The 15,957-nt window shown below is 40.6% G+C and overlaps 1 protein-coding gene across 1 annotated transcript in view; it reads right to left on the bottom strand.

Annotated features, from left to right (window-relative positions):
- The window catches only part of Pde6 (phosphodiesterase 6), a 100,646-nt gene that overhangs the window by 76,596 nt on the left and 8,093 nt on the right, over positions 1-15,957 (bottom strand). Inside the window, exons 2-3 of the mRNA XM_080274058.1 lie at positions 6,400-6,566; positions 3,888-4,073 (exon numbers count right to left, since the gene is read on the bottom strand). Coding sequence (XP_080130184.1) covers positions 3,888-4,073; positions 6,400-6,566 — 353 coding nt within the window. The remainder of the gene's footprint in view (positions 1-3,887; positions 4,074-6,399; positions 6,567-15,957) is intronic.

Below are 15,957 nucleotides of genomic sequence, written 5' to 3'. Positions count from 1 at the left end.
TAAAGTGCGTTTAAGAGTGCGTTGGAAAGTGTTACAAAGCTTTATAGGAAAATGAAAAAGAAGGTTTGGTTGTAGAAAGACTGAAAATAATTAAAAGCGGCATTCGTTTAATTCCAGTTACCGGTACGTTTGGCCCAGACTGACGAGTTCCATCTGGACAATAGTGATTCGGTGGCACTTTCCCTGCAAACTTTTATCTATCTGCCTATCTATCTACCTATCTGTCTGTCTTTCTGTGTGTGTGTGTGTGTGTGTGTGTGTGTGTGTGTGTGTGTGCAACCACACACACACACACACACACACACACACACACACACACACACACACACACACACACACACACACACACACACACACACACACACACACACACACACACACACACACACACACACACACACCAAAATGTAATCTTTCCGCAAAGTTTGTCCTAAAATCCTGAGGCGTTGTGGAGGCAGTGTAAGCCGACCTTAGCCAAAGTTTACCCTTGCATTGTTACCCGACTTGAGCCTCTTCCTCCACTCTTCCTTTGACCCACCCTAACCCCAGTCTTGCGCTGCATCATTTAATCTTATTTCATCTGATTAACTAAACCTGGAAATGGGTTGTATTACCTGATACATCCTGCTCCGACCTGGATTACTCTTTCTTTAACCCAGCCTAACCTAGTCTGACGCCGCATCATTTAATCTTATTTCAACTGATTAACTAAACCTGGAAATGTGTAATATAACCTGCTACATCCTGCCCCTACCTGGATTACTGTAATGTTAACTAATCCTACCTTACATTAGATAATCTAGCCGGACTTAATATTCTGCTAACTTAATTTAGTTCATCCGATAATATGCATACTTACCCTTAATAACTATAGCCTAACGTAACCTTACAATACCGCCGTAATTCTACTGTAAACGTAACCTTGCTTAACTTAATAGTACTTAACGTAACCAAAACTAATGTGGGCTACCTTAAACTAGTCCTGTTTAGACGAAACCAGTCTAAGCCACCAAGACTTGACCTGGCCTCCTCTGACCCAACAACCATGACCTAATCCAATCTAAGGTCTGTCCAGTGCTATCAAACCTAATCCTACCTTGATATACTAACCAGTCAGTCCAGCCTAACGCACCCTAACACAATTGAATCAACCTAACCTCATCATCATCTTTTTATTTTACTGTTCGCACCCTTCGTGGTATTTCAGTGTTTTCCAAATTGACATGTTGTGGAGTCTAGTGGCCTGCATTCTCGTTGGGTTAGAAGGCTCCCTGGCGCCTTTTCCTTAGCGATTTATTTTTTTGCACCTTTTCCTTAGCGATTTATTTTTTGCACCTTTTCCATATCGATTTATTTTTGCACCTTTTTTCATATCGATTTATTTTTGAAATCTTTTCCTTATCGATTAATTTTTGCACCTTTTCCTTAGCGATTTATTTTTGCAACTTTTCCTTAGCGATTTATATTTGCATCTTTTCCTTAGCGATTTATTCTTGCATCTTTTCCATAGCGATTTATTTTGGCACCTTTTCCTTAGCGATTTATTTTGGCACCTTTTCCTTAACGATTTATTTTGGCACCTTTTCCTTAGCGATTAATTTTTGCACCTTTTCCTTAGCGATTTACTTTTGCACCGTTTCCATAGCGATTTATTTTGGAACCTTTTCCTAAGCGATTTATTTTTGCATTTTTTCCTTAGCGATTTATTTTTGGGTGTGGCTGATTAATGTCCTTCTGCGCGCTGTTTCTGCAGAGTACGCCCTATTAAAAGGATTTATATAACTCAGAAGAGGACAGTAAGGTGTAATAAACAAAATTAATCGCTTCTGAAAAGGTGTTAGGGAGCTTCCTTACCCAGCGGATATACGGGTCTTGAAACGTCAGATTGTTACTAGACGATTTCATTCAGCAGTGCTTCATAGTAGGGATGGGATTGGAGGCTGGATCAAACCCCTCTCAGTACGAAAAGTGTGTCCGAAAGTGAATAAAATCGTCTGGAAAGAGGCAGAATAAATTGAGAGTGTCATCGGAGAGAAGGGCTGAAGAAAGGGAAATTTGAAAGGATATATTGTGACTCTTATGATAGTTTTACCTGTTTTGTGTGTGTGTGTGAGAGAGAGAGAGAGAGAGCTCGTTCATGGATCCTGCCCACCCCATTCTGTTGTATTTTATTATTTATTTTTTTTAAGGAAATAGAACCTGGGATGCACAGATAAGTTCCAGGCAAAATCCCAGCTTTAATTGAGATTTGGTTTCGCAGGGAGAACGAAGAGAGAGAAACGTAGAATTTTCCCTTCTCTCTTGTTCTTCCTACAGAAAAAAAGGAGAAAAATCTAAATAAGTGGAAATTTATATATAGTTTCCTACACCTTACCTTGACGGAAATAATTATCGCCAATTTGTGTACTATTTCCCGTAGCTCTGTGGCGAGATGGGTGATGCTATGCTTTTACAGCCTTCACATACTTTCATTTTCAGCAACATATTCTAGTGCTCATCTCCTGTCACATCTTAGTATTCTGGATTGAGAGATGATGGATTTAGGCTGAGTTAAAGTGGACGGAGTATGGTTTGTTTGTTAGTGCATGCGGGCTCAGGAATATGGTGATGGTGGTGGTGGTGGTTATTGATGATATTGATGATGGTGGTGGCGGCGATGGTTATTGATGATGATGATGATGATGATGGTTGCGGCGATGGTTATTGATGATGATGATGATGATGGTTGCGGTGGTTATTGATGATGATGGTGGTGGTGGTGGTGGTGGTTATTGATGATGATGGTGGTGGTGGTTGTTGATGATGATGATGGTACGAAATACAAGGTGACACCGCGCCAGCATAATTGATGTGTACTCGGTTCGCCCTTAGCGTCTCGCACCCACGCCAGTCATCATCATCAATCACATCCCATTTCAGTGTCGTAGGCGAAGATTGAAGAGGTGGAGCAATGCGCTATGACCTTTCACGGGACATCAGTCAGAGGAGAAACAAGTGCCAATTCCGTCTCTTTCACCTCATATCATTGGAGCTTCGAGGCTGCTTGTATCATGAGTGGTGTCGTAGGGTCAAAAAGCATCTTCACTGCGAACACTTTTCTTTATGTTTTCTTGAAGACGATATTATTTGCTTCGACGACATTTTTCGATATATAAGGAAAAAAGTCTCTTAAGCAAAAAAAAAAAAAATACACGATAGCTAGAGCAGTATGATACATGCGTCGTCATAGTGAAGTTGTTAACCCTTTTTGCTCTTATTTAACTGAGGAGAGATCCCTCGGGGTCAAGAGGTAAAAAAAAAAAAATCCCTTCACCCCTAAGACATAGCATGTAAAGGTAAAAAAAAAAGAAAATCATTATTCCCTTCACCATGAGGACGTGTTTGGATTATGTTCTGGCTAACGTGAAACGATTTAATCAACTAAAGAGAGAGACTTTTGGGATGAAGAGTGAAAGGGTTACAGTAGTTCCAGTCCACGTACAGTCGCAGACATAATTATCGATCCACTGCCTGGCGATAAGTAAGAATGCTGTGGGCAATGACTTTCCGAACCCATTGGTGTTACCCTCGCAGCCCAACCAGCATTTTGCAATATTATGTACGGGTTTCATGGTTTTTAGACCGCAAATGTGGAGTGATGGTATGGTCTGCCGCTGTAGTAAAAAAAAAAAAAAAAAAGCGCACTTACCTTCCTCGTTTTAGCAGTCTTAGGAGAGAGAGAGAGAGAGAGAGAGAGAGAGAGAGAGAGAGAGAGAGAGAGAGAGAGAGAGAGAGATTCACTTGCCAATGAAACCCACATTTCACGTAACAGTAAAACCCATTCAGTCCACATACTAAGAAAACCTCATTCATTTCACGTAACAGTATTTCGCACTCAATTCACGTACCTTTCTTGATTTAGCGGTCTTGGGTGAGAGCCAGGACGTGATTGAGTTCCGCCGTGATGGGTATGTGTAGTTGGCCACCAGGTGTGTGTTGGACTCCGTGGGGGTGGCTGACGTGGGGGTATCCAGGCCCCCGCCCCCTCGACCCCCACTATCACCCACCTTCCCACTCCTCGGCTTCCGGAACGCCTGTGGGGGTGGGGGTGGGTTAGTGTGGGAATATTGAGGAGATAGGGTGGAGATTGGGTGGTAATTTAGAAGGGTGTTGGGTCGTGATGGAGCTGGAAAGATGGGATGGCATTGAGGGTTGGGTGGGGATGGAGATTGAGTGGTGAGTGTAGGGAACTGTGTGTGTGTGTGTGTGTGTGTGTGTGTGTGTGTGTGTGTGTGTGTGTAGATGGAGTTAGTTATATAATGGAGGGGTGTATGTTGGATAATGTTAAACTGCACTCTGGGTGTGGGTGGATACAGTGATATTATGAAGGATGTGGGTGGAGTAGAGTGCATCGTGGGTGTGGGCAGAGATGAGTCGTATATTAGTTGAATGTAGATGAAATGTATTCTTTTGTGGGTAATGGTGTGAAAAATTAAGTGATATACGCGTATTAGAGGAATGAATGTGGAGCTGAATGCATTACGGGTGTGGGTGTGGGTGTGGATGGTGGTGTAGTGAGGAGTGGGTACAAGTAGTGGTGTTGTGGGTATGGGTGTGAGGTGTAGGTGTGCATGGTAATAGTGTGAGTGGTGAGTACAAACGAGTGGTACTGTGGGTGAGGTGGGTGTGGGTGTGGGTGTTCGTGGTAGTACCGTGAGCGTTGAGCATAGAGTGGTATTGTGTGGGGGGTTGTTGTGGGTGTGGCAGTGCTGTAAAGGGGACCTATTGAGCCTCACTACCAATCCATTCATCCGCCTCTCTCTGACAGACAAACAGAGTACTACTGGTGCGGTAATCGCAATGGTATGTCATAACCTTCTTCTAAACAATGACTTTTATCGCTGTATATTTGTGCCAGTCTCTCTAAAAGCAGTACGGAAAAACGAAATATGTGCATTAGCTTTGAGAACTTGGTGCATGATCATTTTTTACTCTGCATTGCAAAAAGCAAGGTATATGAAAGCGACGCATGCTTACTCTCTTGCTGAAGCACATATCAGTATATTAATGGAACGTATTTGCATGAAATGTTAGAGCTTCGAGTAACGCTATGAACATGACAGTTGTAGTAAGTATATTCAGCGTAAACCTACATTCCTACTGAAGAACAGCACTAAATTATTCGCATCATATTGTTAAATGTAAAGATAATTTAATTTTAAAGCTTTGGAATACCTCCACGTAAAGAATATGAATTATGAGATACGAGTTTGGTGACGCATGCAGTTAACTGAATATATATTGACTTGGTACAGAACCGCAAAGAACTGTACGAGTATATACAAAACCATAACAACTGAAACAAGTAATGAGTCATTATTATCTCTGTTGCATGTACAAGTTACAGGAGCCTCGTGACCAATATTAGGCCCAGCAGTTAGGGAAATCCTTTATAGCAGCAGCGGTAATATTAATGCAATGCCCTGCAGATAATACCACTGGAGCATTAATCGTTATATTCACCCACTGCAGGATATTCAGCATAATGTATTCATTCTTCGGATGTGTAATGCCTTTTAGTAATCATCGTTTTGTTTTCTAGCAAGGCATCACATTATTCTCAGTAAAACAGGATCGGCACACACACACACACACACACACACACACACACACACACACACACACACACAAATCTTCGTTGTTTTTCAGCTCTTGGTGGGGTATGATTGGCTGTGTGTGAGGTTAGGTTGAGTGTGGGGTTGGACTGGATTGGGTTGTGTGTGGGTTAGCTTGTGTGAGTGTAGGTTAGGTTTAGTTGGGTTGCGTTGGGTTGGGAGAGATTGCGTTGAGTGTGGGTTGAGTTATATCGAGTGTGGGTGGGGTTGGGTTTGGATATGGGGGTATTAGATTGGTTATGGGTGGGATTAGGATAGGTGTGGATGGGACTGAGTTGAGAAGGGTTGGGTATGGATAGGAGTGAGGTTAGGGGTGAGGATGTGGGTAGGGTGAAACAAGGGGTGGGTGGGGTGGGGTAACGTGTGAGTGATGCCAGAGTGGGTGTAGGGTTGTTGGTAGAAAGGAAATTGATGCGTTTACCAGTGCTTCTATTGTAATTTCTTGTATCATTAAATAACATGAATTGAACCTACAATACAATAAACTATCATTTTCTTTCATTGAACACTATTAATATTGCTACCATACAAGCGATTATTACCACAATGCCTTTCACAGCTACCACTATGACCACACTACAAACTACCACAACTACCACCTCCGCTGTCACAACCACCACAACCACAAGCTGTCACTATCAGCCAAGTCATCTATAACTTCACAGCATAACCACCACCACACTACCATACGTCTACTACTACCACCATCACCACAACACATCTACCACCTACTACCACAACTAACCGCGAGGGGGGAGTGGTCACGGAGCCACCTCTCTACGACGTGGGGGTGGCGGTCCAGGTAGCACTCCACCATGGCCTCGGTCAGGTCTAGGTTGGATCCTCGGTCGCTGGGGGGAGTCAGGTCCGACGGGAAGGTGGGAGAGCCAGACCGGGGGCTTTGTAGGTCATCTGTTGGCGTGGGAGTGGGTTATGAATGAGATTGTTGAAAGAACGATATGATGGCGATAAGTGGAGGGGCTGATAGGTAGGTAAACACAAACACACACACACACACACACACACACACACGCAAATAGATAGATAGATTGATAGGTAGATAAGTAAATACATACAGATAGGTGGTAGATAGGTAGGCAGATAGAGACAGACAGACAGATAAACAGACTGCTGCGTAAATAGATACATAGCTCCTCAAGTAAACAGATGTACAGGTGTCTAAATAAGTAGACAGACAGATAGATAGATAGATAGATAGATAGATAGATAGATTGATGGATGGATGGATAGATAAGTGAAGTCAGACAGTACGTTATTAAAGAGCCCTGTTCCTAATTTAAGCTTAGTAGATCATGTGTGTGCGTGGGAGGCAAGTAATCCTATCGCCAAAAATAAAGGGATTGAAGAGGATTAAAAAGTTAAGACCCGGCGGTTGTCGGTGGGGGTGAGAGGAGATTAATGTGATCACTAAAGTTATGGGAATGAAAGGTTATATAAAAAAAAATAAAAAAAACTGAGGATATGTGGATTATGAAGGTACGTGTGAGGAGAGACTGATCTGTTGGTGTAACCCTTAACTACAATAATAATAATAATAATAATAATAATAATAGCGTTCATTTGGCTAATTTCAGGCGATTTTCTTGATAAAAAAAGGGATTCCAGGACTGATAGGGTTTCAGACAACAGCCATCAACCCCTTCACAGTCAAGGGTATGTTCTAAGCTGAGTGAAATCGTCGTGAGGCAGCAAGAATGAACTAAAAATTTTGTCCTTGTACTCGTAGTGAAGGAATCAGTCGTAAATAAAGACATGTAAGAGGAGAAAAAAAAAAGTAAATATTAGACTAAATTTTTTCAGTTCGATGACGCGTTATGTATTCCGGTGTACGATTTATTCAGTTATCCCTATTTATTCTTTGCTATCCTTATCTCATTCTCGTAGTTCAGTTACTCTTCTAGGAGCTGCCTACCATGGTCCAACCGGCCTACTGCAGTTATCCTCACTTCTTATGTTCGTATGTTGGAGAGAGTTTTCTTGGAAGGAATTAGAAGCACTCTCCTTTGGTCCCTTCACTACCTGACCACATTCTCAAGCTGAATAAAGGAATCTGACGGTCGCAAGAATTAAATCAAGAAAAAGCGTCGTCGTACTGAAGGTGTTAAAGTTTGTTTATCATTGTCTTCACCGCGATGCTTCCTTTTTTTCTTGTTTTTTTTTTTCGCCTTTTGTTTTTGCTTCATTCTGGGGAACACAAGACGATTTTATTTTTATTAGGGTGATACCATTTACTACGCTGGGTGGTAGCCATACAGCCAGAAGGACGCCTGGTGGTCTAGTGGGTTAAGGTGATCCAAATGAATGTGGCCTATATGGGTTTACATCTGAGGGTTGCTTGGGATTGATTGCCTACATAATGCCACTCAGGGAAACGCGATTGGTTCCCGGACCCTAACAATGATGAATTGGATGATAAATAAAGAAATGAATAAATAAATAAACATAGATAGATATAGGTAGATATAGGTAGATGTATATACAGAGAGAGAGAGAGAGACCCCGTGATCATATTAACCCCTTCACCATCAGGGGTTAGTAAAATCGTCTGGGGGTAGCAACTACAAACAGAAATATGAAGCGAATCTCCCCTAAGGTTATTACAATCGTTTGGAGGCAGCGGGAATGAACTGAGGGGGTTAATCTGATGCCAAAAAATAGAGGGATTAGCGAGGATTAAGCAGAGAGGAGGATCCGGATTAGAGGATTTATAGGCTGTCGGCGCGATGTGAGTTTAATCCTCTCGGTCCTGTGATTTTTTTCTCTTAGGATCAGGTGATGTTTTGTATCAGACGATTTTTTTGTATCACGATTTTTACCAGACGATTTTTTTGTACCAGGCAATTTTGTTCTTACGACGGACGATTTTTTAGTACCAGAGTTTTTTTTAGTTCCAGGCATTTTTTTTTTTTAGTTCCAGACGATTTTTTTAGTTCGACGATTTTTTTTTTTTTTTTTTTTTTTTAGTTCCAGACGATTTTTTAGTTCCAGACTTTTTGGTTCCAGACGATTTTTTAGTTCCAGACGACTTTGTTCCAGACGATTTTTAGCACCAGTCTATTTTTTTGGGGTACTAGACGATTTTTTATCGTTTTTTGGGGAGACGTAGTGAAAAGGTTAATGAAGGAGATTTTCTTACCCCTTCAGTTCGAAAAATGTCTCCTAAGTAAAATAGGTAAATAAATAGATAAGTAAAATCGTCTGAAGGTAAAAGGAAAATAAAAAATATACGTCCTCAGGGTGAAGTGGTTAACCCTTTCGCCGCAACGGACGCGCTCGGATGCTTTATTCAGGCTAACTTCAGACGATTTTGTTCAGGTGAGGGGAAGTTCAAGCAGCCCAAGAGTTCATCCTGACGGTTTCAGACACCTTTGCCATCTAGACATTCCCTTAGCTGAAGAAAAGCGTCTGGTGGTAGCATGACTGTAGTAAAGAGTAATAAATCAAGGCATGTAAACCCCTTCAGTCCGATTACCTCTTTATTCCTCCTAGTTCAGACGATTTTATTCAGCCTTAGTAAAGTCCCGTACTGAAGGGATTAATCAGCTCCGTACCTGCCCTCACCTGTCTGAAAATAGGCCCTAAAAATTGGGGGAAAATCGTCTGGAGAAAATAAGAGTGAACTTAGAAATGAAATAGGTCAAATAGCAATCCGTAAGGCGATAAGAAATACTGAGTGTGAAAGGGTTATTTGTTACGTATGGCTTCCTGCTCCTTTGATTCATGTCCCGCAGAGATGAAAGGCGCCTGCACTGGATAGGCCAATTTCATGCCGGTGTATTATTATTATTATTATTATTTTTATTATTATTATTATTATCATCATCATCATCATCATCATCATTGTTGTTGTTGTTGGTCGTTGTGTGTATTATTATTATTGTTATTATTATTATTATTATTATTATTATTAAAGTATTATGAAAAGTCAGTGACGAAATATCGGAAAGGTTAATGTTTAAGTGTCCATTACAAATATCACCACCACCACCACCACCACCACCACCACAACAACAACAACAACAACAACAAAGCTAGTAAACAAGGTGGAGAAGTGGAGGGTAATTATGACTGTCCAAAAATACTCTCTCTCTCTCTCTCTCTCTCTCTCTCTCCCTCTCTCTCTCTCTCCCTTTATTCTTCTTTACCTCTCTACCCTCCATCCCTCTCTTCCTTCTCCTTTCCCACCTTCCTCCTTTCGCCACCCTTTCCTCTTCTTTCCTCATCTCTTTCTCCCTCCCTCTCCCTCTGTCTTCCTTCCCTACCCCTCTTTCCATTCCTTTATTTTCTTCTTCTTCTGTCTCTCCTCCCCTTCTTCCTTCCGTTTCCTCCTTTCCTCTCGCCCTCTTCTCCTTCCTCCTTTCCCTCCATTTCTCGCTTCTTCCCTCTCCCTCCCTCATGTCGTCTCCACCACTCCCTCCTTCCCTCCCTTCTCGTTCCTCTCATTTTCTTCTCCATCTTCCTCCATTTTTAACTGATTATTGTCTTCCACCCATCCTACCTTCTCCTTACCATGTTTTCCTATCCCTTCCTCTTCCTTCTTCTTCCATTCCTCCTCCTATCCATTTTTTCCCTTCCCCTCCCCTCCCTCCCTCTCTCCTTTCTCCCCCCGTTCCTCCCTCTTCACCCTAACACCCCTTCCTACCTACCTCGGCCTTCCTCCCCTCTCCCTTTCTTACCTCTCAGCCCCACCTCCCTCTCCTCCTAAATATATCTTGTCTCCTCCCTCCCTCCTTTCCCCTTCCTTTATCCTCTCTCCCACCCACGCATATCCGTCATTCTCTCTCTCTCTCTCTCTCTCTCTCTCTCTCTCTCTCTCTCTCCTAAATATACCTTTGCCTTCTACCTCCCTCCCCCATTCTCCTTCTGCCCTCCCTCTCCTTCCTCCGAGCCTTCCTCCCCCCTCATTCTCCTTCTTCCCTCCCTCCCTCCCCGGGTCTTCCTCTCTCCCTCCCCACCTACTCTCCCCACTCCCCCAGAAATAACGAACATATTGTCTCCGAAGAGAGAGAGAGGGAGAGGGGGGGGGAGGGGGAGACGAACTAATTTGAGAGAGGGCCTTAAACAATTGCGAAAAAAACGACACGCGAAAAAAAGAGAGGGCGAAATTTTATGAACGTTAGAATGTGCGAAGTTTTGTGGGAATTAATATGAGCGAATGTTATCTGGGCGAAAGACAGCGGAATTTTGTGGACATGGTAGTTATAATGCGTGATTTATTTTTTATTTTTTTTGTGATGAAGTGAGTGAAAGTTTGATTTAAAAATAGATTTTATGAGAGTGGTGAGTGAAAATTTGATCGCAAAAATATAGTTAAATTTTTGTAGGAATTAAAGTTGGAGTGAGCGAATGTATGTGAGGATTGAGGTTAGAGTGAGTGAATTTTAGTGGGAATTAAAGTTGGAATGAGCGAATATATGTGAGAATTAAGGTTAGAGAGAGGGAAGAGTACGTGATGTTTTGTGGAAGCGAAATTTTAAGGAAGGAAAGATTTGTGGGAATTAAAGTTAGGGTGAGCTAGTTTTGGTAGATATTAAAGTTAGAGGGATAATTTTATGAGATAGATATATTAGAAAGGGAAATTTTGTGGGAATTGAGAGAGAAATTTTGTGGGAATTATAATTATCTATCAATCTATCTATTGCCAGACGCCATAATCCCATAAGGGGTGGCCACAAACAAATTGCCTTCCATGTCGCCCTGTCCCCCACCATTTCGCTGCTCTCCCCCCAGCTCACCCCCTCCTTTCTCATATACCTCTCCATCCCTTAGTCTCAACCTTGGCCTCCCCCTCCCCCCTCCACCTCACGCACATACACTCTCCTCATCAGTCTTCCGCTCTTCATTCTCACCACATGACGGGGAAATTTTGTGGGAATTATAATTAGTGAGAGAAATTTTGCGGGAGTTATATTTCGAGTTAGAGAAATTTTATGAGAAGTATAATTGAGGAAAAAATTGTGGAAATTATAGAGGAGAAATAATGTGGGAAGGATATTTAGTTTGATAAATTTTTGTGGGAATTATATAATTAGAAGAAAACTTTGACAATTATAATTCAAGATTTTTAGAGATTTTGTGGGTATTATAAATATAGTGAAATTTTGTGAGAATTATAGTTAGAGCAAAATTCTGTGATAGAGATAAGTGAGGATATATCTATCTATCTATCTATCTATCTATATATATATATATATATATATATATATATATATATATATATATATATATGTAGATATATATTGAGAAGAATGAGATTTTTATGGAATGAGAATTAGAATAAGTCAAATTTTGCAGACATGCAATTTGAAATGTGCAAAATTTCGTAAGATTATAATTTATTGATATTTTGTTGGAATAAGAATTAGGAAAGACGAAATATTGTGAAAGATAGTGATGTATTGAGGGAGTGGAGCCAGAAATGACAGAGAGAGAGAGAGAGAGAGAGAGAGAGAGAGAGAGAGAGAGAGAGAATTTGGGAAGAATGAGGTTTGTCAGTGGAAAGTTTTTAATATGCAGAGTATGAATAGGGAAAGTTTGTAGGAGTGAGTGAAGTAATATGGAACTGGGCGGAGTTTGGGGGTATGAGTGAGTGAACATTAAGGGGAGAATGAAAGCTAGTGGAATGGAGGGGGAGTTTATGGGTTGGAGGGAGAGTTTGTGGACTGAAGGGAAAGGTTGTGGAGTGGAAAGTTTCTGAAATGGAAGGTTTGTGGAATGGAGGGAAAGTTTGTGGAATGGATGGAAAGTTTGTGGAATGGAGGGAGAGTTTGTGGAATGGAGGGAAAGTTTGTGGAATGGAGGGAAAGTTTGTGAAATGGAGGGAGAGTTTGTGGAATGGAGGGAAGTTTGTGAAATGGAGGGAGAGTTTGTGGAATGGAGGGAAAGTTTGTGAAATTGAGGGAAAGTTTGTGAAAGGGAGGGAGAGTTTGTGAAATGGAGAGAAAGTTTGTGGAAGGGAGGGAAGTTTGTAAATGGAATGGAAATGGGTTGGATGGAAATCTAGAAGTAATAAATGTTTCTTTAAGTTGGCCTAAGCAATTATGAAAACGAGTGGAAATTTTGGGGAAATGAAGTTTTGTGTGCGAGTGAAAATATATGAAACTGAATGAAAGTTTAGAGAATTCATTGATGGTTTGGGGGGCCGCATGAAAGTATTAAAAACTGAGTGAAAGTATTAAAACTAGTGAGAGTATTTACCTCCATAGACATGCCAGGGGTTTGGTTTGCCGCGATACATAGAATAAGCCGCTTGTTGCCACGCGCTTGTGAAAATGTATTAAAGATGGAGTATGTAAAAATGAATAAAATAAAATATGAAATGCATACTGGGGAGTGAAAGGTTGAATTACTACATGGGTGCGGAGGTGTGAATAGTGAATGATGAGTGAGGCGGAGGTGGGCCTGATGGATGAAAATGAATGTGGAGAAGTGAATAGTGAATGTTAAATAAAAATGTGTGATAGGTAAAAGAAATAAAGTAAATAAAGAAAAAAAAAAACTTGGTCAGAGGAGGACATTTTGGCACAGTTAATATCTTTGAAGACATTCCTGTATAAAATATTCTCAGCGGTTTCTTACAGAGTCTTGGAAAGCTCCTTCTTACAGGTTTCGCTAATTCTTGACCATAACCTGTTTCATCAAGGTCCAATCCATTTATGAAATTTTAATGTCGCGAAAGAAACTGTGCTTTAACATGACAAACTTCACTTGCCGATTAAATCCAGCCATGATCTTAAACAAACGGCTTTTATTTTGCTGCAGTCATCTCTTTCCAAATGTTTACGATAGATTTTAACAAGACTTACATACAAACATTATAATTATATTGACTTATTTTTTTCTCTCCCTCACACCAATGACGTCCTTCATTTCATTCCTTTGCTGCCTCCAGACCATTTTCTTAAGCTCCAGAGAGGTCATTTGTAGTGACAGGGTTGGGAATAGTCTCCATCAACCCCCTTTTGTCAGCCAGATGTCTCTCGCTTAGCTGAATAAAATCGTCTGAAGGCAGCAGAAATTAAATACAGGATAAGTCACTGGAGTAAAGGGGCTGAGATTTATAATGATCGTTTTCCATAATATTTCATTTAAAAGTAGATAAATATATATAAAGCTCACACCACCATTCCAATGTATGTACAGAGAAATAATTATCCTCCCAGTTCCGTCTGAAGAGAATTTACAACTGGCGAAATACAGTGAAAACCCAGCATTTACCAGTGCGTGTTTCAGATGGGTTAGACTTTTCCGCAATGTATTCGTGAGACTTTGGGAAGATTCTTATTTCTCTGGAAGATGCTTATTTCTTTGGAAGATGCTTATTTCTCTGGAAGATACTTATTTCTCTTACTCTCTGTACCTTCCTCACCTTTGGCACTGAATACTGGCACTCTCAGGTGACGCCGTGAACTTAATCCGGGTGCCAAGGTTGCGTCTGAAGGATACTGAGGTTAGGAGTGAGTTGTACCAAGGTTAGGAGCGAATTATACCAAGGTTAGGAGCAATTAGCAAATTGTGGGGTTAGGAGCGAATTATACCAGGGTTAGGAGCGAATTATGCCAAGGTTAGGAGCGAATTATACCAGGGTTAGGAGGGAATTATGCCAAGGTTAGGAGCGAATTGTACCAAGGTTAGGAGCGTGGGGTGTTGTTTTCAGGGTTAGCTTTAGGGTTCGTTAGGCTTGGTTTGGGTTCGTTAGGCTTGGTTTGCTTAGTGTTCAGTGCATAGCCTATAATTTGTGGATGTAAACCGACATTTTTAGAAGTCAGTAACGTCATAGTTAGCGTTCCCTGAGTTTTTATGCCCATTTAATTGATAATCGGGCCATATATAATGTAGGAAGAACCCTATTAGGCTGTTACAGGACATAGAACTTTTACAGAATTTTCGTGTTATTTCTTCGAATTGTGGTGACTGGATTTCTTGCCGTTGCAGTGTGTGCCAACAGGATAAGCAGTAACACATACGCCATATTTGTGCAAGAACAGTGTGGAGGATGTCGCTGTTCTTGCTGTGTTGTGTCAGTCAGTAGATACATGGTTGGCTGCATGTGTAATGACGTAAAAATGGCTTATCTTTCATTGTTGTAACAGAATAAATCATGACGGGAAAACGTTAGAAACCCCCTAAAATCAGACAATAAGTTTGTTAAATCCCCCCCCCCCCACATACAGTACACACACTTCCATCCAGCATGCCGTATATGATGCTTGTGTGCTTTATTCTCTTTTATGCACATTAGTATTATTAAGTATATAGCTGTGTTCATGAATAATAAAGTTTCCATAATTCTGTACCTTATGACGCACACTAATGCATATTGTGTAATTATATGTATTTAATAAGGGCAGCATTTGACCCCACAATCTTACCATAATAAAGTTTAAGACGAACACGATCGTCTTGAGAAATACCCTAAAAACTTTGCGGGAATCGCCGGAATTTTTGCCCGACAGAACTTAGGGAGAAAACTTGGGCAAAAAAATGTGTTCGCGTGACCACGGCTTAAGGGATGGGAGGGTGAATGGCGGGGGTAAAAAAAAAAAAAAAAAAAAAAAAAAAAAAGTGGATGTGGGGAAATGAATGATAGTTGTTGAAGTAGATAATATGAATGTGGAAAAATTAATGAGGACCTGATGTGATAGAAGGAATGTATACAAATTGATGATGAATGAATTAATAGGGAAAATAAGAATTGAATGGGGAAAGAAATAGATGCGATAGATAAATTGAACATGGAAAAAAAAATGTTTATTAAAATAGAAAAAAGTTAGAAATTAATAAAACAGATGTCATAGATAAGCTGAACACTAATCTGTGATCAGCAGATGAAAGTAGACATAATAACGAAAAATGAAAAATCAGCGAGATAGATTCGTCAGTAAAGAAAAAACTAATTTAAAAGAATATGTTGATAATTTGTAAATTCAGCTTTATTTATTTATTTTATTTATTATAGTAGTACACATTTTTCTACTCTTTCATCAGTAAACTTACTTCTGATTATCTTCTCTCTCTCTCTCTCTCTCTCTCTCTCTCTCTCTCTCTCTCTCTCTCTCTCTCTCTCTCTCTCTCTCTCTCTCTCTCTCTCTCTCTCTCTCTCTCTATATATATATATATATATATATATATATATGTATGTATATCTGTGTATCATATTCTTTGGCCTCTGTTAAGTAGAGAGTACTGTAAGTCTTATTATATACTCTCTCTCTCTCTCTCTCTCTCTCTCACACACACACACACACACACACACACACACACACACACACAAAATAACTAA

The sequence above is a fragment of the Coenobita brevimanus genome, chromosome 57 (genome assembly GCF_032717465.1).
Source record: "Coenobita brevimanus isolate Jiangsu-jjx chromosome 57, ASM3271746v2, whole genome shotgun sequence".
NCBI lineage: Eukaryota > Metazoa > Arthropoda > Malacostraca > Decapoda > Coenobitidae > Coenobita > Coenobita brevimanus.
The sequence above is the reverse complement of the archived record's forward strand: the minus strand, read 5'-3'. Positions and strand labels throughout refer to the sequence as shown.